General features: G+C 27.1%; 4 protein-coding genes and 1 pseudogene across 5 annotated transcripts; 2 read left to right on the top strand and 3 right to left on the bottom strand.

The window, feature by feature from the left end:
- Nucleotides 1-1,319: 1,319 nt before the first annotated feature.
- LOC113552978 (stabilin-2) lies at nt 1,320-7,948 on the top strand. The gene is made up of 6 exons (XM_026956059.1): nt 1,320-1,426; nt 2,292-2,343; nt 3,250-3,423; nt 4,168-4,341; nt 5,512-5,771; nt 6,855-7,948. The coding sequence occupies exons 1-6, from the start codon at nt 1,418-1,420 to the stop codon at nt 7,458-7,460; spliced, it is 1,275 nt and encodes a 424-aa protein (XP_026811860.1). The 5' UTR covers nt 1,320-1,417; the 3' UTR covers nt 7,461-7,948.
- A 154-nt stretch (nt 7,949-8,102) lies between these two features.
- LOC113552979 lies at nt 8,103-10,629 on the bottom strand. Its single transcript, XM_026956061.1, has 6 exons — nt 10,509-10,629; nt 10,020-10,113; nt 9,727-9,812; nt 8,985-9,102; nt 8,823-8,887; nt 8,103-8,728 (listed from the first exon to the last, which is right to left on the bottom strand). The coding sequence occupies exons 1-6, from the start codon at nt 10,566-10,568 to the stop codon at nt 8,633-8,635; spliced, it is 519 nt and encodes a 172-aa protein (XP_026811862.1). The 5' UTR covers nt 10,569-10,629; the 3' UTR covers nt 8,103-8,632.
- Nucleotides 10,630-12,190: 1,561 nt separating this feature from the next.
- LOC113551469 (tropomyosin-like) lies at nt 12,191-15,844 on the top strand. The gene is made up of 10 exons (XM_026953725.1): nt 12,191-12,267; nt 12,330-12,408; nt 12,488-12,607; nt 12,689-12,817; nt 12,870-13,086; nt 14,093-14,176; nt 14,494-14,658; nt 14,720-14,862; nt 15,026-15,249; nt 15,670-15,844. Exons 1-10 carry the CDS (start codon nt 12,191-12,193, stop codon nt 15,842-15,844), a joined length of 1,413 nt encoding a protein of 470 aa, XP_026809526.1.
- Nucleotides 15,845-16,756: 912 nt separating this feature from the next.
- LOC113554534 (aminomethyltransferase, mitochondrial) lies at nt 16,757-19,769 on the bottom strand. Of its 2 annotated transcripts, none has more exons than XM_026958419.1 (6): nt 19,545-19,769; nt 19,160-19,405; nt 18,340-18,500; nt 17,678-18,006; nt 17,456-17,538; nt 16,757-17,259 (listed from the first exon to the last, which is right to left on the bottom strand). In XM_026958419.1, the coding sequence occupies exons 2-6, from the start codon at nt 19,335-19,337 to the stop codon at nt 16,910-16,912; spliced, it is 1,101 nt and encodes a 366-aa protein (XP_026814220.1). In that variant the 5' UTR covers nt 19,338-19,405; nt 19,545-19,769; the 3' UTR covers nt 16,757-16,909. The 2 variants fall into 2 exon arrangements, with proteins under 2 accessions (XP_026814220.1, XP_026814219.1); XM_026958418.1 differs by having other exon boundaries at nt 19,568-19,768.
- Nucleotides 19,770-21,298: 1,529 nt separating this feature from the next.
- On the bottom strand, nt 21,299-23,523 carry LOC113552586 (annotated as a pseudogene).
- Nucleotides 23,524-26,591: the final 3,068 nt, after the last annotated feature.

Below are 26,591 nucleotides of genomic sequence, written 5' to 3' on the forward strand. Positions count from 1 at the left end.
CTAGTCATATTTCCCATTGATTTGTTACTTTAAATATATTATATGTGCACAAAATAGTAGTAATAACTAATAAGTATTAATAGACACTTTATTTATAGTCAATAGATATAGTCTAGATGCAAGTAATAACTAAGGATTTTTTACAATGAAATAGAAATATAATATGCAAAGTAAAAATTATTTTTAAAATTAGGAGTAATTATGCAATTTATTTTCTAATCTTAAATGATTAATTAATTAAACTATCTTCATAAGAAAACAGGTACCTATTTAAAACCATATCACAGATGAATAAAATATACGTTCTTAACTAAGTATGTTTGTATGTATTTAGCCAATTTCTGAAATCGATTATATAAAAGTAAAATTAGTAGAACTTTAGAAATAGTTGAAAATACTTAAATAATAATTAAATAGTAACTAAAAACTTGATGAATTAATTTTATAAAGATAACTTAACCTAAGATAAAGTAAGCTGAAAAATTATTTTTTATAAAAAACTACTCCTTCCTACCACTCCTTCCAGCACTGTTTATTTAAACATGAGATAAAAATACGTTAAATTTAAATTAAGTAATAAATAACATCATGAAAATAAAAAATAATTAACAATATATTTGTGATTGGTTAGTATACCACATTAATCAAACTAAAATCAATATCATCATCGATAATATATAATATGTATAATTATAATTTATTGAAATAAACCTATGATTATTATTTTTTTTATAAACACATTCAATTCTCTACCTACTCTAATATTATACTAAAAGAACTTTATGCTTTATTTTGTCAAGTAATAGGTATTATCAAAATTGTATCTCGTACTCGTATATACTATACTATACTTCCTATAGTAAAAAAACTAATAATCATATAAAATCCATTCTAAAACGATTCCGTGGATCAAAAACGATTAATAAGTAGTCGTTGTTGTGATTTTATTGATTGACGAAAAATATTTTCGCAATACACTTATTCATTAGGTGTTGCATGACGTCAAAAATCGAGTCGAATGCGTAATATTTTGCATACTATTAATTTTTGTTCGCAATTCCTATATATAGCCTACGCCATTTTGTACACATTATATAGGTGTAGAGCTGAATAATGAGAACAAAAAAAATATATATTTTTATTGTAGGCGTTTGTTTTGGTGGCCACGTTGAATTGGTCAATTAGGCGATTGTCTTGTCGCGGTATATCTCCCTATATCATATATGAAGTTGTTGTTTTTTGTTCCGTGTGGGCGGTCGATAACCCAAAGGTGGGCATATTGTGTAGCACGCGAGACTGGTCAAGCCCATATTTCGTATTTTGACCATGAATCGCAAGGATCGTTTTACGTTATAAATACTTCGGTCAACAGTAAAATATAGTTAGTTGTGCATCGTGGATATATTCCGGATACAATATGACTGCGGTAAGCCGATACATATAAATATTATTATTATTAAACATGTAATGTTATAATAACTATTATTTAGATAATAATTATAACTATATAAGATACCTATTAATATATATGATATATATATCATATTAATTTTAGATTTATAATAAACATGATATTAAGCCAAATTGTTTATTAACTTTTGTTAAATATAATCTCAAAACTAATGTCTTAAAATACTGGTGGATTCTTTCACATCATAAATTTCATTTTATTTTAAAAAAGTAATTATATTATTATTATAATTATAATTAAATGATATAATTTATATAGTCGCAACTCGTAATAGTCGTAACTATAATAAATTATGGATATAAAAACTACTTTTCCATTCAATCTTAATCAAATGTATTTTAATTATTTAATGATGACTGAATATTGGATTATATTACTTTATAAATGCAATACCATAATAGTGTAATTAAATAAATAAAACTACACATGCATCAAAAATATTTATATACTGATTTTAGTCAAGTTAAATTAAACTATATTTTTGAGATGAATTTAATATGGTTAACTATGAATATAAACATTATGTCATGTTTGCAAACTAAATTTAAAACATAATCAGCAAGACAGCAATGTCGATACTGTACTCAGTTCAAAGAATACCTATATACATATTTTAATGCCCATAACTAGTCCATATCCTTGTTATCATTAAAGATGTTTAGTTTTAGGTCAATGTCGGGATGATTATATTTAGTTGTATTAGATATAGATATGTTACGACAAAAATACACACACATATATTATGTACACATCAATAACAAAATAAATGTTGATTTTTCAAGAAATATAATTGTTTACATTTTTTGTTTTTTCCATTTAGTGTTTACGAATGCTGGGCCTTATGGCCGTTGCAATCGGTCATATATCACAAGGTAATTATGTCAACGATAATTAAATTCTGCTAAAACACAATCATTTAAACTTTATATTGTTGAAAAGAGTATTACGATTTCAAATTGACTAATAGCACGTTTGAAAAAAAATAGGTATATAGATAATATATTAAACAACATATAACGTTTCGTGTGTCTAAAAAGCTGCCATCTTATAGTATAGTCGCAATAGCTTACACAATTTTATGCAGCATGAATTAACTTAATATTCACAAAATCTCATTTATGATTTATCGTACAATAGTCAACATTATATTTTGTTAATCATCATAAGAACCATAACCTTGGAGGAAAAAATATTACAAATGCTTTCAAGACATTACTATTTACGTACCTATTTATAATATATTGTATAGGTATATTAAATTACCTTTAAAGAAATCATTTGAATAAGTATATAACTTGAAACCAAATTTTCTTAAAAATTATATTATTAATTAATTTAAAAAAAGAAAACGATTTTAATAACATTTTACTTTTCAATTTGTTTAATACTATCTATAATCATCATACGTGTATTATATGTATTATATTTTTCATAAATTTTAAAATTATGTTAAATTATATGTATATTACCTATATCAGTAAAATATCAAAAAATGATCGGTTCGAACGTAAATAAATAAAAATACAAATTCGAATAATTTTTTTTTATTTTCCGTCTTTCCAATGACATACAGATATTAACTATGAATAAATTATAATAAAATAACATCGTTCAGCGATCGTCAGCACATAATATAATTTCTTTTATGCCCAATAATAATAATAATAACATGACGATGACATTAAGGAAAATAGGAATTTCGTGAGTGGTTCTAATCTACCACCCTCGCCACTACAAACTCTTCTATTCGAAGTTTTAAAATTTATGCATACTTACAGGTATGATCATTTACAATCCAACGTCGTATACGAACCGGTACACAGACCCGTGTTCGCCAAACCCGTGCGGTTCCAACACTCAGTGCCGTGTGGCAGAGGGAAGACCCGTTTGTAGCTGCCTGGCCGGACACTGGGGAAATCCGTTGACCTATTGTCAACGCGGCGAGTGCGAAGGTAAACACGTCGTTTGCGCATAAATTTTGTCGTGAAAATATAATATTAATACACGATTGCAACATCAATTTGTATATAATATATTATTTAACTTGCATGTATATTATGTACGAGTATGTTTAAATTTTATCATTTTGGCAACTCTTCAAGTGGCGTTGTCGTTTAGTCATTCGTATAATTGCAATATTATGGTGTAATAGCTGGAACAGCAAAATTATTTCGTTCATAAATTGTAATTTAACATTAAAAACAAATCTTAAAAATATTATATTTAATTCATTTTAAATAACTCTCGGAATTTTTTTGTTTTTTAATGATTATTTTAATATTTTAAGTTACCCATATATATCATTAGTTGTGCTAACATTCTCATTTAATAAATGCCAAAGATATAAAAATAAAAACAATAATGGTCAATTGGTATACACTGTAATACTGTACCAAATACAAATCGGCATTTACAGTATACCAACATAACGATTTTATCAATTTATAATATATAATTATACATTTAAACATAATGTATAATTCTACCAACTATATTAATATTTTTTATAATATTTAAATATTGTCAAGAAAAATATTTGTTTTACCAAATTAAATCAACTTAACTTTTATTTTAATAAAGGAACTGTATGAAGTGAATAATTTTGACTTTTTTAAGATTCAGTAGAAAGAAAAAATATTCAAAAATGGTATAAAATTAGATTAATATTAATTTTTTTTAACATTCTTTTATTTTAGTCAATCAAGACTGCCCAAACTCGAAAGCTTGTCGTAATTACAAATGTGAAGATGTGTGCTCAGGACAATGCGGACTTAACGCTGACTGCACGCCCAGGAATCATATTGCTGTGTGTTCCTGTCCAGCCCGTCATGCCGGTGATCCGTCCGTGTCTTGTCGCCGAATGGATCCACGTAAATAATTTGACGTTGATAGTAGGATGACTAGGATCTTTTAATATTATCGAAATTGTAATTAATACTTTTGGCTATTAATACTAGCTTTCAAGTATTTATAATTTTACCGATTAGACAATTTATTTTTTGTTAAGTTAGTTTTTCGATAGAAGTATCTTTATCAAGTCATTACCATATAGTTATACTTATAAGGGGCACCGCATGTTTTTTTTTTTTGACGACTCCAAATTTGCACCTGGAGAGGACGATGCATACTGTTTGAGTAAATAAAATATTTTAGATGTTAATTTGAAGTATTTTTTTTTTACTTAGATATTATACACTCTGTGCTTCAGGGCATAATAAGCATATAATAACAGAGAAAAGTAAATAAACATGTACAGTCTTTAAAAATATGTCATTCGCTGATCTCATTTTAAACTATATAATAATGTATTATATTTAACAAGTTGTGGACATTAATTTTTAAAATTTATATAATATATGTCAAGATTGTCAAATGTTTAGTAGATTACAACATCAGTTCCGTTAGTGGTCTTGAAAGGTTTCCTGGAATTATTACTTTTTAGAGGTTTTTGATTAAATGATTAAAGCATGAAACTAGTCAGTTGTGAAATCTTTAATAAAATATTATTTTTTTTTCGAGCAGGGATTTCAGTTTAAGTTCAGTTTATACTGTACAGAATATCATTAGACACGTGTGGAAGGCATTAAGTTCTGCGTAAAGCTATGTTTTCGAAAGTTTACTTTTTATTTAATTGTTTGGTATTACTCCAAATTTGATCCAAATAAACTTTTAGTAATCATTTGTAAACGAATAATTTTTGTTCTAAGGTTTGAAAATTTTATTTTTCATTCGTAATTGAATAAATAAATAAATAAATAGTGTTTTTAACAAACGTAATCTATTTTTCCAAGTGATCTCAGAATAGCACTATAAATAAAAACAAATAGCATAATGGATTTTAAGAAGACATCTTGAATTCTTGAAACCTCGATGGTTATCACTTATTAAAACCAATCGACTTTTTCGATAAATAATTTTGAATAGCTTGTTATTATAATTTAATTTAGAATGAAGTATTTTGAAGGCAATGCAAATTATAACGGTGATTGATGAATATTGTAAATTGAATTGAATTTAAACCAAAATTAATAACTTTGCAGAAGAACAATGCTACCCTAGTCCATGTGGCCAGAACACCAAATGCGAAGTGATCAACGATGTACCAGTGTGCACTTGTCTGCCGGGTTACTTCGGTTCACCATCCACCGGTTGCCGTCACGAATGCGACTCCGACTATGATTGCAGTCCGTCTCAGATGTGCCAACAGTACAAGTGCACCCCAGCATGCGCTTCGGGCACTTGTGCACCGACTGCTATATGTGACGTCAATAACCACCGGCCCACCTGCTCGTGTCCGAAGGTAAGACCATAACGTGCCACATTAATGTAAGTATTATTAATATGACATTGCATGTGGATCGTTTACGAATGGATATTGCGACATATCTGTGAAAATAGGGAGCCTCGCTATATTCAGAGCCGCGGATGGATATGACCGAGTTTTCATAAAAAAATTGTAACCACTCATTTGATGTCAAAATTCTATAGGTAAAAATGTATATGAAACACGATATTCAAGTACCTCTAATGATGCCTCAATGTTGAAAATACACGAGTGTTTATAACCCTAAAGTTGCATTTTTCAAGCAATTTCTTAGGAACAATGCATAGGTTTTGTCATTTTGTGATAAAGTCAATAATATGTACCTACTAATAAAATAATGCTTCAAATACTTGTACTCAGATTTAAAGTAAATGACGGATATCATATATTTTTCATATTCTTATTGTTTTGACAATGATTTGATTATCTAACTTGAAAAATGTCTTATAGAAAATAAGAATAATTTATTCATAAATGAAAATAAAATCAATATTAAATACATTGTGAGTAAAATAAATAATATTAACCTGCAAAAAACAAGAATTTTAGATTATAGTTAACCAGCTGTAATAAAGGATATATATTTATCCCCCCTTCAGGATAAAGCTCGTTATCATTTATTTATTATTTTTATTGATATGAATAGGTTTATTTCGAGTTCAGTTCGGTCACCCGATACTTTTATATTAAAATCCAAAACAAATCGATAATATTATTTAATAATATTACTCAAATAGCAAAAGAACATTACCATAAGATTGGATACATTTTATGAAACAATCGAGGGATTATATTTATATCGAATGTAGAATTTCTAATATCCATACAATACCGCATCAATTTGTTATGTGGCCGGCAAAAATATATTGATTTAATATCGTGTTTAAAATCTTAAAGCAATATTTACAACCAATACTAAACAATATTGCATTTAAGTTCCCTAATATTATAATCGGATGTACTACAATTGATATTTTATCCAATACTATACCTACGTGACAATAACGACGTCTATCGCAAAAATGTAAACCTTAATGTGTGTGTATGTACCCTGTGCAGGGCTACTTCGGTGACCCGTACACGTCATGTCGGGCCGAGTGTCTGTCGCACGCCGACTGCCCGTCGGACCGTCCGGCGTGCATGGGCGATCGTTGCGTGGACCCGTGCAACGGCGGTAGCGTGTGCGGCATCAACGCCAACTGCGAAGCGCGGGGCGCGACGCCCATATGCAGCTGCCCGCGGACCATGACCGGCGACCCGTTCGTCCGGTGCCGCCCGTTCGAGCCGGCCGACCTATGTGAACCGAACCCGTGCGGCGAGAACGCCCGGTGCCAGCCCGGCCACGACGTCACCGGCAAGGAACGGCCGGTGTGCACGTGCTTGCCCGGTTACACCGGCGACGCGCTCACCCGGTGCAGGCGCGGCGAGTGCACCGCCGACGTCGAATGCCGTCACGACCAGGCGTGCGTCGACTACCAGTGCAAGAACGTGTGCTCTGGCCAGTGCGGCGTGGACGCCGAATGCAACGCCCGGAACCGCGTGGCCACGTGCTCCTGCCCTCCCGGTTACACGGGCGACGCGCTGTCCAGGTGCTATCCGAAGTCGACGTCGACCGGCGCACGTTATTCAAGCGGCGGACGCATCTACTACAACCGCAAGAAATGATCATAGTATTATAGTATAATATAATAGTAAAATAATCATCGTTGTTATAATATTATTATCGAGTGTACAGCCATCGTGTTAATATTAATATTACCGGCATATTATTGTTCCACGTGTTTGCGGTCGCGGGATTTACACATCCGCGAAAACGAACAACTGTAGTGAGAATGTTCGATTCCCAGGCCGCTTGTTCAATAATAATTAGTTATGCGTGCAAAATGTAATCTTATAGTTATAAGTATTATTAATCTTATTATTTATATTTTATGGCCATATTGTAAAAATTAAACATTTTAAGCCCGTCTATATAGGCTTAGAGTTCGCCGAAATCAATACGTATAGTGTAAAATTATATTCGATAGATAAAAACGCTGTACACCGACATGAATTTTATATCATTACGTCATTTCTAGACAATTTTTAATTTCTTAAACATTATATCGTTACCACTTTTTTTTTAAATATATAATTTATTTTTATTTTCTAAATCGTATTGTCTTTTCTTTGTACATTCGATTTTCACTGTACTAAATAAAAATCTGTGTTACATAATAGGACAAATAATTAGAATGCATTGGCAAACAAATAATGTGGTAAATTGTTTTACAAAATCACGAACATTTCAACGGACTTACAACTTAAACAATTATATAAGACAACCAGGTTAAACATAATCTAATTTGTTTTTTAGTTTGTAAAAATTATGTATTTCTTTTATCAATAGTTAAAAATAATAATGAAAGAGGTACTTTAGTTGTATAGAGTATCCTTAAAAATGACTACCTACCTATAATAATAATTGTACATGACCGATGACCCTCTTCTAATGTGCCATGATAATTTTTCAAAATCATGTTTCATAAATATTATTTGATATGACAGGGAGGGTCAAACTTGATGGATAATGAGACACTTGATAAACATTAAAATATTATATACCTATAGTAAATACTAAATATACAATACTTAGTTAACTATTAAAGTACAAGTCATACCCCACATTGCACTGCTAATGAAATATGTATTATTATTTTTTAATATTCTATATAATATAATATTATTTTTTATACTAGAACCATACACCGTGATTTAAATCATATAATCAAAATACATTTTTAGATAAAATAATTACTAATTAGTATGAATAATATCATACTTAGTGACTCATGTGGTTAAGTGGTTGAGAGGCGTACAGACGGTTTTCTCTGAGCTAAAGGTCGTCGACGATCAGCTGAAGTAGAACCACTTTCTTTATTTTTAACTACAAACTGAAATAACAATTTTAAAAAAAAAAAGGTTATCATATTTGCATTAATCTTCCACAAAAAAATACAATGTTTTATAATTATTTTTTCATCATACTTCGTTCTTGTGAGCATAAATACATTTTGTGAATTTAACCGCTTTTTCGCAGAGGTCTTTATCAACTAATAACATACAAATACACTTCGTTATAAGTTATAACATTAATTAATATTTATGTTATTTAAAATCTGAATGTGTAACATAATATTATGTACTTGCCTTGTTTTTCGCATATTGCTATGGCTGCTTTCATATTAATTGGAATTTCATTATTTGAATTAGGTTTCACCATCAATTGTTCCAAAGCCTTATCATTGTAACTTCCATTTCTTGTGGTCTGAATAAAAAATGAAATTTTTCAACAGAATTAATAATATCAATTAAATTTCAAATAGTATTGGTGATATTTAAAATTAAGGTAAAAATATTTATTTATTATGAATTATAAATTTATTTACTTTCTAATTATTTTAATACGTTTTTAATGACAATTTCAACAAAATTATCCTACTGAATTTTATAATTATGATTAAAAATTAGTATAGGCATTCAATTATCAAATTCGAAATTGGTAAGCAAAGTAGAAACTTTGTTTAAACTCCAAATTTACTATCGTAAATTGTAAAAAATAAGAACAGTTTATATGATTAAAAGCTAATAATATTTGTACCTATTTGTAGCCATGTATGAATCTAGGTATACAACATTTTATAACAATATGTTTTTAACATATCATACTCATACATATTATATATTATTATATTTAAATAACGAAATAAAATAACATACATTTTACTTATAATTTAACGATAAACTTAGAATAGATAAACATTAAACATCTAATCCAAAAATTTGTGAATTCCTCTTAATCCTAAAATAAATTATTGTTATAGTTTTATATGTATCAGTAATCAGATCTAATCTATCTTTTAGAAACTTGAAGAATAATGATTTAACATACCACATTAAACCGCAACAACATACAAGCAACATAACATTTTGCTTCTCGGTCATTAATATTTAAAGTATAAACAGCCAATACTCTTTCTAAACACAATACAAATTGATCATAATAGTTTAGTTATAAGTTTATATTCTTAATGGTGTGTTTATTTCTATACACACGTGTAAGTAGTCGTATATTAAATACTTGCAATTTATAGAAAGGGTAAAAATCAAAATGTACAATACATATCACACCATTTAGAAACAAGCATGTATTACTCCAAACTAAATATACCTAATTATATTTACCTGGAGTGACACGATATTCATGCAAACATTCTCGTGAAATATTTCCAAATAATCTATTAAATTTTGGTTGCACTTTTCTTGTCGTTTGTTGACCCTGAAAAATAATTAACAGTTGATATACAAATAATAAAAATATAATAATTTACGAGTATATTGTACAAGTATGATCTTTATTATTTTAAAATAAAACTCAAAATACTTTTATATTCACATATTACATTTTAATTTTATATAATTGTAAGTTATAAGAAGATTTTAGCCTTATTTTACTTTTTAATTTTAGTGCTTTAACTGCCAATAATACAATTAAACATATAATTATAGAATCTAAACACGCTACAGTGTTTAATTATTAGTTTTAAATGTACATAAATAATGAATAATAAAGTAAAAATAATATATATTTATATACTATGTATTGGTATTTGAAATTACTTTCATAACAATTTTAAAACTAATTATAAAAATGTAATAGAGTTTTATGTTAACCTTTAAATTACATATTAATGTAGTGAAAACAGTTAATACGACTAAGCAACAAATCTTCATTTTTTATTTTTGTTATAAAATACTAAAAAGCACGTATAAATGATCAAAATATACAAAGTATAATGACTCGATTTTTCAATTTGTTTTATCAATATTCATATTTATATGAACTGTCAGATACTTATCTATTTAATAATTTCCGTTCTATAAATTAAATACGTATATGTAAAAAATGCGATAAAAACATTTTTAACTTTTTTACCAATTTAAAATGAATAGTCCCGGATGTCAGGAAGTTGCATAATTGCTTTTGTGACATTTATGAAAAAATAACCCAAATCCACACTACCTTGATGAACTCATTACCTACTATAATTTATTTCAAATAATAATAATATTTTTTGATATTTACAGTATATTTTGAATTATAAAATAAAATAATAAATATATATAAGTTATTTCTATTTATAACTACAAATTTAATACCTACTTATAAAAAAATTAAACATTAATACTTTTAAATGAGCTGTTATTTCATCATTCTTATTCCGTATCATAATAGTTATTAAAGTTATATTTATATTCGTTTTATAATTATAGGTATTATAGGTATTGTTTTTAGTATATTATACTTTATAATTGTCATTGAAATAAAAACAAATATAATACGATTTAATAAAGACAACGAAAATATGATGACGGGTATATTATATTATTATATAATATAAATAACTTTATTTGTAAATTATAATTTATAACTGTATCATTATAATTTAATGTGTACAATAATATGAACTTACAAATTAAAAAAAAGTCAATCTATAAATTATAGTATATAATAAAAAAATAAAAACATAAATCAATTTACCTATGAGCTATATTTATAGCCTATTTATACCACAGTCAAAATACTAATAAAATTTTAAAAAAACAATTCGTTGAATGGAATATATATTTCGATTTAATCTTATAATATTATGAATTTATGAACGTACAAGTTTAAAAAACTTAGTGTCTATTTTTTGATCTGTATACTTTAAAATGGTTTGCATTATGAATTTTACTTTATTTTAGATATGAGGGTTTTCACTTATTTTATTGGAGTTTGTATAATTCCTTAAAACCCTTAAACAACGATCGGTAATTTTAGTTTTGGTATTTTCTTCACTTTATTATATACTAAGTGTTTTTAAATCGTATAATATAATATATTAGTATAAATTCTTATAACTTGAAATCTATACAGTTTAAGATACAAGTAGAATTCAGTATTCACAATAACATAGATGACATTTTTCGGTCTAACGGTTTTCAAAAAACAGCTGTAATACGGTGGACATATCTTTCTACTTTAAAGGGTTCAAAAATCGTGTGACATGTTGCCATGGATACAGCGCGTCTACTATATACAAACAAATACTGTAACCAGACATAAATTTAATGACACTATAGTGTGTTATGATCCTACTATCCTAGCTATACTATCACTACTTTGAATTTTTATCATAATCATATTATTCCTATACCGACTTATATGACTATGGCTATACTATAAATATTTATAGTTTATAACATAAAATAAAATATAATCTATTTGAATTCGTTCATTTAATGGTTTTTCTTTTTCATCAATTTATTAATTATTGTTGTTTTGTTTAATAAGCTGCTGCGCTACGTACATAATGTCTACACTAGAAGACAACAAAAACTCGTTGGAGGAAGCTTTAAATTCAGGAGAAAAATCTGACACGATCGAAAAGTTTGACAGAATCTAAGAATTTATATCTAGTTATTTTTAATTTTTATTTAATTTCTATACAGTGACTTGCCATTGGAAAAACTTTTAAAATTATCAAAATCATTCAAGACTGGCATCGATGCAAATTTGAATAAATTTAAAGTAATTTTATTGCAATTACTAATTATTAAATTATACGTATCATTCATTCAATCTTGTAAATTTTCTTTTGATTTATTAGGATGAAAAAATGTCCATGATAAACGAAATGTCTAGTATGAGTTCTACAGTAATACCAAATGAAAAACTTATCGAAACAAATGATTTTTCTAAAAAGCAATCACTGAATAAACACAATAAGGTTTGTGAATACTTATTATATTATTATAATGGTACAAAATAAAAATACAAATGTCTTAATTTTATTAAACTTTACATTTAGGAGGATTCCGAAAATTTGTTATTAGGAGAAAACTGTAAAACACTTAGAGTTTTAGAACAAGAATTGAAAAATGTATTAGATTCCTTTGATGTGCAACGCAATAAAAACGAAATCAAACAAGATCTGCAGGTTAGTAGAAATCATAATAAATTATCATAAATTTTTTTTAAAAACATTTTAGGAAAAAGAAAACGATCATATTATATGCACACCGTCTCAACAAAACATACATCAAATGATAAACTTTGATCAAACTAGCAATGAAAAAACGAATTATATTAAGAAAATCCTCGAAGTAGAAAATAAATGCCAATATTGGATGGACAAATATGATGAATTACACGACAAATATTTGCTACTGGAATCCAAACGTGTTCGCATTGAAAAAGAAAATTGTAGTAAGAAACTCTGTGGTCGTTTATTACAAATCATACCGTACATTTTTATGCACATTAATTTTTTTAATAAATAGTTATTAACATAAATTAATCAATAATTATAGATGTGGTTCAGTAATACACTAATACAGTATACTAGATCAAAATCAAACATTTAGTACATATATGAATTTAAATAATATTTATTTGATATCTAAATAAAATTAAATATATTAATTATGGATTACTATTAAATTCCTATGAATTAATTTGTAATTTAATATTCGTAAATTAAATTGTAAATAAAAATGTATAGTATTGTTAAAAAAATTTATAAATGTAGAATTGTATTTTTTGAAAATATATGTTTTTACATAAGTTATATAATTTTATAATGTGTAATTATAAAATAAAATAATAACTCATAAATTGTAAATAATTTATTACTTTAATAATAAATGTATAATGTATTATATGGTGCTTAGAACGATAAAATATGTACAACTTAAAAAAAAAATCAAATTTAATACATTTTTTTTTAAAATTATTATCTAGCTCTTATTTTACCAATTTTGGGTTTAGAATACAAGTTGATTGATCAAAATTGCTTAAAAAAAATTGATTATTTCGAAAATTTTATTTAAAAAAAATTCTTATTTTTATTTGAAGAAGAATGTTATAAAAATGAAGAAGTTGAGATAATTATACTATTCAGGGAGGTACATCAAATAATTTCAAAATCAGTCATTTTCAAAAGTATTCTAAATCTCGTTGATACATAAATAGGCCATTTTACTTGGACTTTGTTTTTATTTATTATCATGGTAATCATTAATTTGCTTATTTTAATATTTTATAAATGCTTATAATTTAAATTTTTATAATTACTCTCCTCATCACCAAAAAAAAAGAAAAGAAATCATAAATATGCAGCCTGGTATTTATATAGGTATTTTTTTATTTTTTGTAATTTCTTTAAGCCTAAGGATGGATATATATTATTTAATACTTATATATAACATTTTAGGTTATCAGATGGAAATTTCAAGAATTAAAATGATTGAAAACGAAAATTTGCGTCTAAACCAAGCAATAGACAAATCGAATCGGGGTAAAGTTTATCATAACTTTATAGTTTTTAAATAAAACCATTTTAATATATTTTTTTTTAATATTAATTTTTACTTTTATATCATCATATAATATATTATATGTCATTTATATTATAAAAAAATAATATTAATTTAATTTTACTAATAAATAAATATGATTTAATTAAGATGTATATAAACGTTATTTTAATAATAGCTAGTAAAATATAGAAAAACACACCTATCATTATTTTAATAAAAACATGTTTACGAGTGCCTGGTGCCTATTATAATTTTTATTAATATGTCATGATAAAATAATACTTACTATTATTAGTTCGTAAGGAATTAGAAGTCGCACTAGAATCATGCCATGAAGTTGTTTATAAATATCAAACAGACATGGATGTTGCTAGGTATAGAGTTAAAGAAGCAATTGAAATGGTAGAAAAAATACATTCAGAAAAAGATAAACTTTTAACGGATTTAAAAAAGTCAAATGGTTATTATTATAAATAACATTTAAAACACATGTATCTTATTAAATTAATTACAAATTTCAGAAAAAATTGTCAAATTGGAAAATGAGCTAACAAATTTAATACAAGAAGCCGGTACAAAAGTCAACTTAGAAGTGGAAAAGGTGAAAACCTGTTACAAAGACAAATTACGTGAGGCTAATGTTGAAACTGAGTTTCTACGTACGGTGTGTATTTTAAATACCTATTAAATACTTAACTAATAAAAATTGTTTAATTATTAAGAAAATTAAGAAAATCTATACATTAAATAATCTCAATGTTGGAATACATTTTGGATGTACATACTTTAAATTTATAGTCTGACTTAAAGAACTCTATAAATTCCAGGAAAAACAAATTATGTTTAATAAAATCCAACAAATATCTAAAGAGTATGAAATTATAGATAAGAAATATAAATCTATCAGTCAGAAGTGCGAGAATGAACCAGATTTATACTCTAAGAAATTAGCAATGTTTTCCCAACAAATTAAAGAGTATGAAAACACATTCAGTAATTTAATAGCAGATGTGGAAATTCTTAAAGAAACAAATAGGAAACTACAAGAGAGGTATGTTTAAAAACAAATGCCTAATTAAATAATAACCATACAATTTCAAAATTAATCGATAACAACCGTAATTTTTATTTGAATTTTGCGTGCGATATATTGTTATAGTAAAAAATTATTAAACTAATATTGATTAAACATTAATTATTTTAATGAAAAATTTGAATTCGATCGTAAAAACTTAAATATAAACATTTGAATAATAGCAAAAAAAACTTACCAGTAAATTATAAATATGATAAATTGTAGCCAAATGTTTAATTGCATCAATTTACATTTTTCCAAAAATACAATTTATATATAATTATTGACAAAGATAAATGATGACTAATTAGTAATTACAAATTAAGAATCACTATTGGTTTAATAAGTATTAGTAAACCGCTTTTTATAAAATGACAAACTTAATAATGTTTACAGTTACGCGAGAAAAAAAAATAAATATGTAATGGAAATAGCGTTTTTAAAGGATACAACAAAATCACTAGAAAATCATTTAAACAAAGCAATAAATGAAATATCTGAAAATAATGGAATCATTTTGGGAGCATCAGACAAAATAAAAACACTGGAATTGGAAATTAGTAAATTGTAAGGATAATACGTTGAACTGTTAACAAGTACTACAATTAAAAAGTGATAAAAACAGATTTTGTTAAGTCTGTATGACAAAAAATAACATCAATAAAACAAATTTTAAAAATATACATATATTTAATAATTTTATATGAGCTATATTTAAAAAGTGTTATACTACAATTTTATGATATAAAAAAAAGTTTGAAATCAAAATTAAAATGTATTATCAATTATTCTGATTCATGCCAAATAGAATGATGTAGTTGTGTAAATTCGTAGAAAATTTTAATGATTTCCAAGTTTTACGTTCAAAAATATTAAATAATATATACCTTTGATAAAATATTCATATTCTAAAATTAAATTAAATATCATATTTTATTAGGAAACGACCAGAAGATAATTTTGAACAAAAAGAAACTCAAATTAACGAACTTATTAAACACGTAGAAGCACAAAAGCAAGTGATGGAGATGTAAGATAAATTATATATTTATATTATTTTTTTAATAAACTATTATTGAGTAGTTTAAATACTACTTTTAATAATGATTATTAATTTTTAGAAATAGTGATAACCATACATAGTAGTTATTCATTATTAATAAAATAATAAACATAGTTAAAATAATTTAGTAGTTATCTAGTACATAATTATCATTTATCAATAAATATCAATAATAATAATAATATAAATACTTCAAACTAAATTTATTTAAATTATAAACAAAATTATAGGTGGAGAAAAGAAATGCACAATATGATTGAAGGATTTAAACACAAAATCAATGAACTAAAACATCATTGCTGTAAACTTTATAAAAAAAATAGAAAACTAAGACGAATAATAAATAATTCAAAACCTAAATATTCGATTATCAAAAAAAAACAAATTCGCAATAGAAGGAGGAATAAAAAGTATGAGAAATATTTAGTAATTAGGTACGTTTATTGTCCACTAAAATTGTATATTCTATTCTTTTTTTTTAGATCAAATATGTCATCAATGTCAACGTCAACGTAGTTCTCTGTGATGGATAATAATCGAATATTATGTTATCATAAATTAAATATTAAATTGTTATTTTTTGGGTTTTGAATAATAATTTGCTTTCACAAATGGCATTTTTGTGACAACCATAGGTATCTTCTGTCCTCGGACCTCTGCTTGTATCTCCGTTCCATTTTTGGCAAATTTACTGTCTACATAACCCATGGCTATATTCTGGGATAATGTCGGAGACGGGCATCCGCTAGTCACCGAACCGATTTTTTCACCGTCTACTGCATTAAATAAAATAGCTCCGCCCCTGACTGGAGCACCGTGAGCTTTTTGAACGAGACCGACCCTCTTACGTTGTGCGCCGTCACTCAGTTGTTTCAGAATCACAGAAGCGCCGGGAAACCGTTGCTCATCTCTTCTCTTACGGCCTGAAAGGAAATAAATGACGGAAATCTTACGTTGTGAAAACAAAACACACACATATATATATGTTATATATTACACCGTGCAGTGCAACATCCCGGACGATGGACGGGGGACAGTAAAATTGGGAGGAAAATCAATAAACGAGGCGTACAGATGTATTATATGAATTATATAGGTATATATATATATATTATATACTTATGGTCCACATCAACGCAGCTTCGACCGGCGTCGTTTCAATGCTTATATCTGATCCGTGCAAACACATACCGGCTTCCAACCTGCAAACGAAAATTGAATAATTACGTACATGACATTATTACATAATTATACGATCGTGGCACGCCTGACGCAGCGTTGACGAGAACAAAAATAATTATATAATATAACAAAATAAAACAGATCGGTCGATTACAGTGCCTCAGAGTGTCCCTAGCGCCCAGTCCGGCCAATTTCACGTCGTCGTGAGTGACGAACGCCTCGGCAATCGCCTCGACCCGATCAGAGGGCACGGACACTTCGAAACCATCTTCGCCGGTGTAACCGCATCGGGTAACCCGACAGTCCGGCACGCCGCAAACCGTGGCTGTAGTCGAGTCCATGAAGTAAAGCTTCGACAGATCGATGGATTCACCTACTGTCGACTGCAAAACGACAGCAGCACGGGGTCCTTGTAAGGCCAGTAGTGACTGTACATCGCTGTCCAAAAACTCCAAGCTCACGTCTTGACCGCTCGATTTGACAATGGCCTGAAAACCCAATGAGAAGACATGAGATGGCGATTTCCGGCAGTGTTCATAATAGAAAAGCTGGGAATGTGTTGGTAGAGACAAAATTACGAAATAAGTGAAAACTAGTGAAAAATAATATTTAAGATTCTGAACTGAACGATGAATGTATTGATTTCCCTACGATGTATTCTTATTCGTCAATTGCCTTTTATAGGAGTCGTAAAAATGCATCAATACTCAACATTGAATATGATTTTTGGTAGAAAATTGAATCTAATTGGTCAATTTTATTAAAAGTCAAAACATTCAAGTGCTTAATAAAATTATCAGGAATAACAAAAAAATACTCACCAATTGTTCGGTTAACATTCGCATGTCCTGTTCCTTGCAACCAGCGTTAGTCACCATGTACAAATAATCCCCATTCGTTTTCGTTATGATCAAATCGTCCAGTATACCACCCGTCTGGTCGTCTATGAACAAGCTCAGCGCACTTTTTCCCGCGCCCAGATCTAAACAACAAATAGCATCGATATAAATATAATATTATTATTATTCGGGGCAAATAATGGAGGGTACAGGTGCGTGGTGCGTGGTATAAAACAGGTGTGTTTTGGTATTATTATGAACCTTGACAAAAATTAGTAGTAGCCTATTGAATATTTTGAAGCTGTAAAAGGGGAGGAGAAATTCCACTCAAAAGTTGTTATTGTTTTATACAATATTTTTTTTTTTTTTTTTGTAATTGTTGATTAATAATTAAATAATCTATGCTATACGGTATACCTATAAAGAAACTATCTTAAAATTAGTCTCAACATTTTGAACATTAAATTTTTTATAAAACATTATAATTTAAGTGGTAGTCAAATATTTCAAGTTTCTACGATTAATATTTGTTGAATAACAAATTTTTTTTCAGAACACTTAATTATTTTAATTTGAATCACCTTTAATGTTGTCAAAATTTAACTTATATATTACTCGAAAAAATTTAAGCAGCTTTGTTCTAAACTCTTTTTAATTTCCAATGAAAAAAACTAAGTAAGAAGTCTTGAGTTAAATTTTCAAGCTTTAGTTATTAAGCAAAACTTCAGCTCCCGCTGCCATCAAATTATAGCCATAGCGTAGCAAGTTGGTAGAAAGGGGAATTTTGTTTTTCCGTACTTACTTTGTATGTCTGTAACGCAAATCTGTTCCATGAACTGCTCTCTATGTTTGCCATAAATTTTCGTCTGCAACATATGTGACACGTCGAATAAAGAACACTGCTGGCGTGTATGCAAGTGCGAGGACGCTATGCTATCGGAATATTTGACCGGCATCATATAACCAGCAAACGGCACCATTTTACCTCCATGACGTACATGAAACTCGTGCAATCTCGTTTTTTTTACATCGTTTGCGTATGATCGTGCTAAAAAAAAATTGGTTACAGAATGTCATGTATCTACAATCTCGGCTTGTCGCCGAAGTACATATAAGTAATGTATCATTATATTTTATGGTATAATAAGACATATTATATATTTAATATATTTATATGAAATACCTACCAAGGTGTTTGTATAACACTCACCCGGTGATCGTAGTTTTAAAAATGTTAGTCTGGAATTCAGTTTAAGCAGTGACATAGCTATATGTTTGGTCTTTATAATATTGGACAATACAAACATAAAACATCGACCGATTAAGTTTTCAATCGAACAACGTCGATTGCTTTATACACATAATTATATGAATATTGTTCAGTTATAATCTATAATAATATAATATGCATACATTTTATCTTTCACACCAGAACTATTTTAATGTTCAGAACTTTAAATGTATATCAATTTTTATCAATAAATATAATAGTAAAATTGATAGACCCTATTATTAAATAAATGTTTATGATATGTCAAAGTTCAACAATATTGATAACTACATAAAAAAGGATAGTATACACACCTATTTAAATATTTTAATACGGGAATAATAGGTCTTGAGAGTAAACGTGAATATTAATAAGAAATACAATTATGTATCATTATACAATATGATAGGTTATTACTAATTAATATATAATTAATTTGAATCTATATTATTAAACTACTAAAAATCGAAGAATTTAACTATTTAATTTTGTGTTCTAAGGATAATAGATTCACGTTGTGGGTTTAGAAGATAGAAGTGGTATGGTAACATAAAAATGGGTATAATACGTTTGGGTAAATTTTTAAAAACTGTAATGTGTTTGAGCGACCTTTTTATTTTTTTAATATAATTAGATACTGTATTTTATCAATAAATTTTCCCTCTCGTTTTGACAGACTTGAGACTGTATGCGTGTGCGTATGTGTGTAATTAAAAATTGAAATTATTTAAATGATTATAAATTAAGTTAAAATATTTGTTTTTAAAATTTTTTTCTGGAAATTTTACGCTCATACATTGTAAATACTCTAAAATCTTAATTTCACCTAACATTTACTTATCCCAGCTTGTTTTTAAAATTCTTGTTTTTTTAATATAAGCGTCGAATATTTTAAATATTTTTATTTATAATATTTCATTTTGTGTTAGTTTTTATTTGAATTTTTTGTAACAAATGCCTATATCCCTATAGATTTTATGTAATAATTTTTATCTTAAATATTGTCTTGCTCAAACACATTATAAGAAACTCGCCCAAACACATTACTTTTATTATGCGGGTAAAAATGTAATTCGTCCAAACGCAGACCGCCCCATAAAAATGTTAATAAATAGTAGGTAATTTATATTAATCTATCAACATTTATAATTTATAAAAATGATCTAAATATAAAAACCCTAAAACCAATGTAACATATATTTTATCAACTATTTGTAAGGATTTTTATTCTTAATATAAAAATTGTAATAACTGTAAAACTACTTGCACGAATTTTTAATTAGATGTATCAAAATGTTTAAATAAATTATTCTCTAAATCATTTTTAGTAAAAAGGGAGATTTTCATTTGGAAAATAGAAGTTTATATCACTACAGGACACTCCATAAGTAATAAAAAAATCTTAATAATTAATATAGGCATTTAATATATTTAAAAGTTTAAAAAAAATCATTATTATAGTATAAACTCGTCATTAAATAAATACAATATTACTTATAATTAATACGAAATATTCATCAATATAATAGTAAAGTAAAAAAAATATGTATTTTTTTATTTAACTAATTTACTAACAAATTATATAAAATACTGCTAACTCAAAAAGCTAAAAAGCCGCTTAATTATTATTTTCAATAATTTTTAAATATATGAATACAATTTAAGATAAAATTAGTAGTTGATTCCTATAAGTTGGTATAGAGTTGGAACATAATCATCGTACTGGGTCAAATAAAAATTACCAGCCACAGGTGCTCCTAAATTGTACTTTAATGCAAATTTATTGATTGAAAATTTCTCACGGTGTTCGACAGATCTATATAATAAGTATAAGGAATAAATTATACGAAATTATTATTCTTAATGATTAGCCATACTACTACCCATTAAATTTGTGAATTAGCCGGATAGAAAATAATATATAGACATATTGTAGATATCTAATCATTTATAATCTGTATTAATGTTTAACATTATATTACCTATTGCTTAAACGTGGCTCATCGAATAACAGTTTTGACGGTTGTTAGTATACTAAAAACACGTAACGATTTAGTCCTTCAAAATCGTTAATTGTTATTTTTATCTTTAAATTAAAACAGTTATTACTGTTATTAGTTAGTGATCACTGATCAGTCTATAAATACTTTAATTATTATTATACCTGTATTTGGCTAAAGTCCTGAACCTATGTATCCGGAAAGCGTTTCTCTCTGGCTCACATTTCCACCAGGAATATTTCCCACCAACCAATGATACCATTCCTTCATTGTAGGTTCAGCACCAGTCGGAGCATCAGGTTCTTAGTAAAAAATTGAAAAAATTATGCTAATATACTTTTTAATTATTAAAATTAACCATGTACTTACCAATCAAACAAAGCGTATAAAATGAATTAGGATCAGCATTCCAAATAACTAATGGCATATCTTTCACATCAGTGGGCGTAAGTTCATTTCCAAGTTATGCTTTCTTGCCACTTGCATAATTTACCTACAATAATTATTTTTATTTTTATTTCAATTTAAGATAACTAGATAAGTATGATTTATTTTCATTTACTTGTAAAATGTCTTTTGGAGCAACAGGAATGACATCAGGTACCACTTGTTGGTTTTCCATAGTATGACGAACATTGGATTTGTGCGTAGATACGTCGACCGTGATACATATCTTTACAGTGTAAAATTGTTTTATTATTATTATTATTATTATTGTTTTTTTTTTTTTTTTTTTGATAAACCGATAGAATTTTACAAATAAATAATATTTATATCAATATAAATTCTTACTAAATATAAACTGAAACACTACAATATATTTATCACTAAAAAGTTAAGAAACCAACAGGTAAAGCTATAAATGAAAATCAATTTTGAAATAGGTAGATTTTTAAAATATTTTTTATTTCGATTTTCAATTAACAATTAAAGACTTCAAATATTTTCAAAAGAAAATGTATGCCGGTTTGCTGTAAACATGTTTTTAAACCGAAAAAAACTTTTTTCTAGTTCCATCGAAAATACTTAGATATTAGAACATACTAAGTAATAAGAAGTGAATAGCTTGAAAGATTGGTCTATAATAACTTTTGATATATTTCATAATCGCAGAAATCCATTTTTTTCAATGACTTGTGTAAATTTATTATACATTTAACACCTTTTTACATTAGATACCTCATTGAATTTACTTTTGATATTCTCAATAATTTTAATTGATTCAGCTAACAGAAGTTCTTAAATTTAAATTAATTCTCGTATTATATCTGTAAACAATTATTAATTAACTCAATCCAATTGAGTATTGGCAATTAGTTGATAGGTTAATGAGTCGATGTATGGTTAAAAATAAACTATTTTTATTTGAATATATCTTGGTTTAGGTAATAATATTTACTTATAATACTACTTTTCTTAAATATTTATCATATCTATTTGGGTATAAAGCTTGAAAATATAATTCAAGGGTCTTCGTGGGTTTTCATAATTGGAATTAAAAAATAAAATTGGGCACAATTCAACTCATATTATTCATTATCGCGTGAAATTTGAATTTTGACTAAATTTGATAATAGATAGGTGTAAATGTTTTTTTTATTTACTTGTACAAGTTCTTTTGAAGCAGCGATAATAACATCAGTAACCACTTGTTGGTTTTCCATTGTTTAATTGGTATTACATGTGTGTGCAGATACGCCGATCATGATACATATCTGTAGTAGAATGCAGAATAAGTTTATTTAATAAAACATAGAATCGTAAAAATAAGAATGTTTGTATCAAAATAATGTCTTACTATACATAAACTAAATCACCACATATTCGTCTCCAAAATGCAATAAACCGATAGATATAAAGCTGAAGAATCTGTACTAGTTGATGGTCCAACAACTATTAATGTACTCAAAACACTCACTTAGATTTTTACATGGATAATAATAAAATGATATTATATACTAAAACTACTAAGTTCTGGATACTCAGAACCTAATTTTTTGGTTTTTGAAGGTCATATTAATTTTATAATAATATACAGCAAAAGATTATTTACATGAAACATGGAACATATTTTACATATAGTTATCAATTTCACAATACAAACTAAATTTCAACATAATTATCAGGGGTAAAAAAAATAAGTAATAGCGAAATATATTTGAAAAAATATTGGTGCACATCATAATACATATTATATACAAAAACAACCAAATATTACATTTACAATATTGTATTATTTGTATTATAATAATTACAAATTGCGTGACTGATAAAATAAAATATCACATTACCCATGTAACTATGTAAGTTTTACGTTTTATATAATAACTATTAAATTAACGCTTCATACATTCAGACATAATATTATATTTTAATAAAATAAATTGAACTCTTCATTTTTTTATATTCTTCACCACATTTGAATAAAAAACCACATAACAATATATACAGCTTTACTACATATTTTTATTCTACTACAGGTGTAACAAAATATTTACACTTTTAATCTTAATAGTTAATTTTATAATTCACTGACAATAAAAATAAATTATTATGACCATAAACGGTTTACTATAATAAAATAGGTACCTATGCGCGATATGCTATCTATTATAAGTGCTTTTTATTAAATTATTATATGGAAACTTTTTCGGAAATTCTAAGATTTTTTTTCATTTAGGTAGTCCAAATAAAAGAATGGATGTTCAACTTATAGTTGACGATTTTAGTATAAGTATTGTATATCCACTGCTGTAAATAAATATAATAATAAAGACATTATAAAAATACTTGTCCCCGCCATTTTATTCAAATTTAATTTTTTTTAAACACAGTGCCGTATATCCAAATAACCATCACTATTCAATATAGTTTTATAAAATGAGTAGTAATTGTAATTTAGTTTCCATACCAAGTTTAGAATGTTTACCTAGTAGATACACAATAAAGCGATTTCCTTATAGAATTAAGAAGTTATTATTAAATAGTATGGGTGATAAATAATTAATAAACCATACGCTAAAATATCCGCTTTTTGGAATTGTATGCATAATATACATAATGCACATACCTAAAAATGACAATAGGTACCTATAATTTTTATAATTACCATAGGCTCCATTTTCATTTATATTAATAATTAATAGGTTCATGATATATGTACTATATATTTGTTGGTACAAGGTAACTATAGTCTACAATAATATTTTTTAGTCAACCATGAAGTTTTTATAATTAATACATGATATTCGCACTATAATCCACTAATATTATTATTACAATTTTAAATAATTTGTAAAAAAAAAATGTGTTGTTATGAACTCAGATTTTTAATTTTTTGGCAATTTAGCATAGGTAGTTAGTTCAGTATTAATTTTTTTAATAGTGCGATTTATTTATTATTACTAACCAAGGCCGTAACTGCAAATTAATTTCGGGAGGGGTTTTAAGCTAAAAAATTGTGTTCTAATTTTTATTATAATATTGTATAGGTTATTTTATTACCACATAATATAACACAAAAAAATTTCGGGGGAGGTTGAACCCCCAAACCCCTCTAGAAACGGTCTTGTTACTAACCATGTAAAAAAACCTTTCCTCTCTCTCTCTCGAAGACTAAATTTATGAAACTAGGTAGGTATGTACTAGATAGGTAACGCCGAAGCGATAATGGGCCCGGTTATTCATACATATAAGTGAGGACCAACACGGGTATTATGATCGTCAGGAATGGATTCAACTTTTAGCACCCTAATCAATTACTGGCAGTTGGTGATAGACGGGGGTCTCAGGAAAAATATCCACCTACAAGTACCTACCTCATTGAAAAGAATAGTATACTCAGATCAGTTACCTGTGGGCTGTGAAGTATGGTAGTACATCACACTCCGTCCTCACCTGAAACGTAGCCCATGATCGATTTTCCAACAAGTGTTTACCTTGTGAGTTTCGTTAATGACCTCGCGATTGTTGAACAAACTTGCATGATGCAGATACAAGAATCAATTCAACTCAATTTTCTCGGTTATAGGCAGCTAGTTAGATGATTACTATATTTGAGGCCTTAAATTTACGCACCAGAAAAGCGACAAAGGGGTGCCTACACCACTATTCGCTAATAAATACATAGCAGATCATCCAATCACCCCTAGCAAATCACTAAAATATCTGGGTGTTATCTTAGACTCCGAGTATCTAATATCTATATAGATATAATATGCTAATAATAGACTAGGTATGTACAACAATACAAAATATTAAAAAATTTAGCAATACAAATTGTGCCGCAATATATTATAGAAAAATTTTCCTCGTTACTCGAAATTATTTCGGGGGAGGGGAGTTGAACCCCAAACCCCCTGTATACGTGCCTGGTACTTAGCACTACCTTATTATTGGTAACCAGTCAATTTGGAGAACTCATTTCGGCAAACACATAGGCTATCGGCAAAATTAAAATGTAAGTTTCATTAATATCTAGTGGTAGGTAGTCAATAAGTAAAAAGATATATTTAAAAATTAAAAAAAAATAAAATGCAAGTTACCAATTTGGCTCCAATTTTACATACAATTTCTGAAAAGAGAAAAGATTAAAAACAAAATAAAACTATAATTATAAAACCAATTATAGGTATTCATCGCAATACACAAATATTAAATTCTAATTATTAGGATTAATTTTTCTTACAAATTTATATCACAGAAACATAAATTTAGAACACTTAGTAAGCAAGACAGAATTCTCTAATTTAAGACAATGAGCTGAATCAGTTAATTAATATTTTGAATCAAATATACATGCAAGTTAAGCTTTTCATATCATGTTAATTTAGGTAAACCAAAAGTAAACACATATCACATTTTAACTGATATACCTACCTATTGTCTATTGATATGCATACAAAAGATAGTTTGAAACTACCTATCAGTTATACCTCGGATTTTATAAAATTAAAAAATCAAAT

This window comes from Rhopalosiphum maidis, chromosome 2 (assembly GCF_003676215.2).
Source record: "Rhopalosiphum maidis isolate BTI-1 chromosome 2, ASM367621v3, whole genome shotgun sequence".
Classification (NCBI taxonomy): Eukaryota; Metazoa; Arthropoda; class Insecta; order Hemiptera; family Aphididae; genus Rhopalosiphum; species Rhopalosiphum maidis.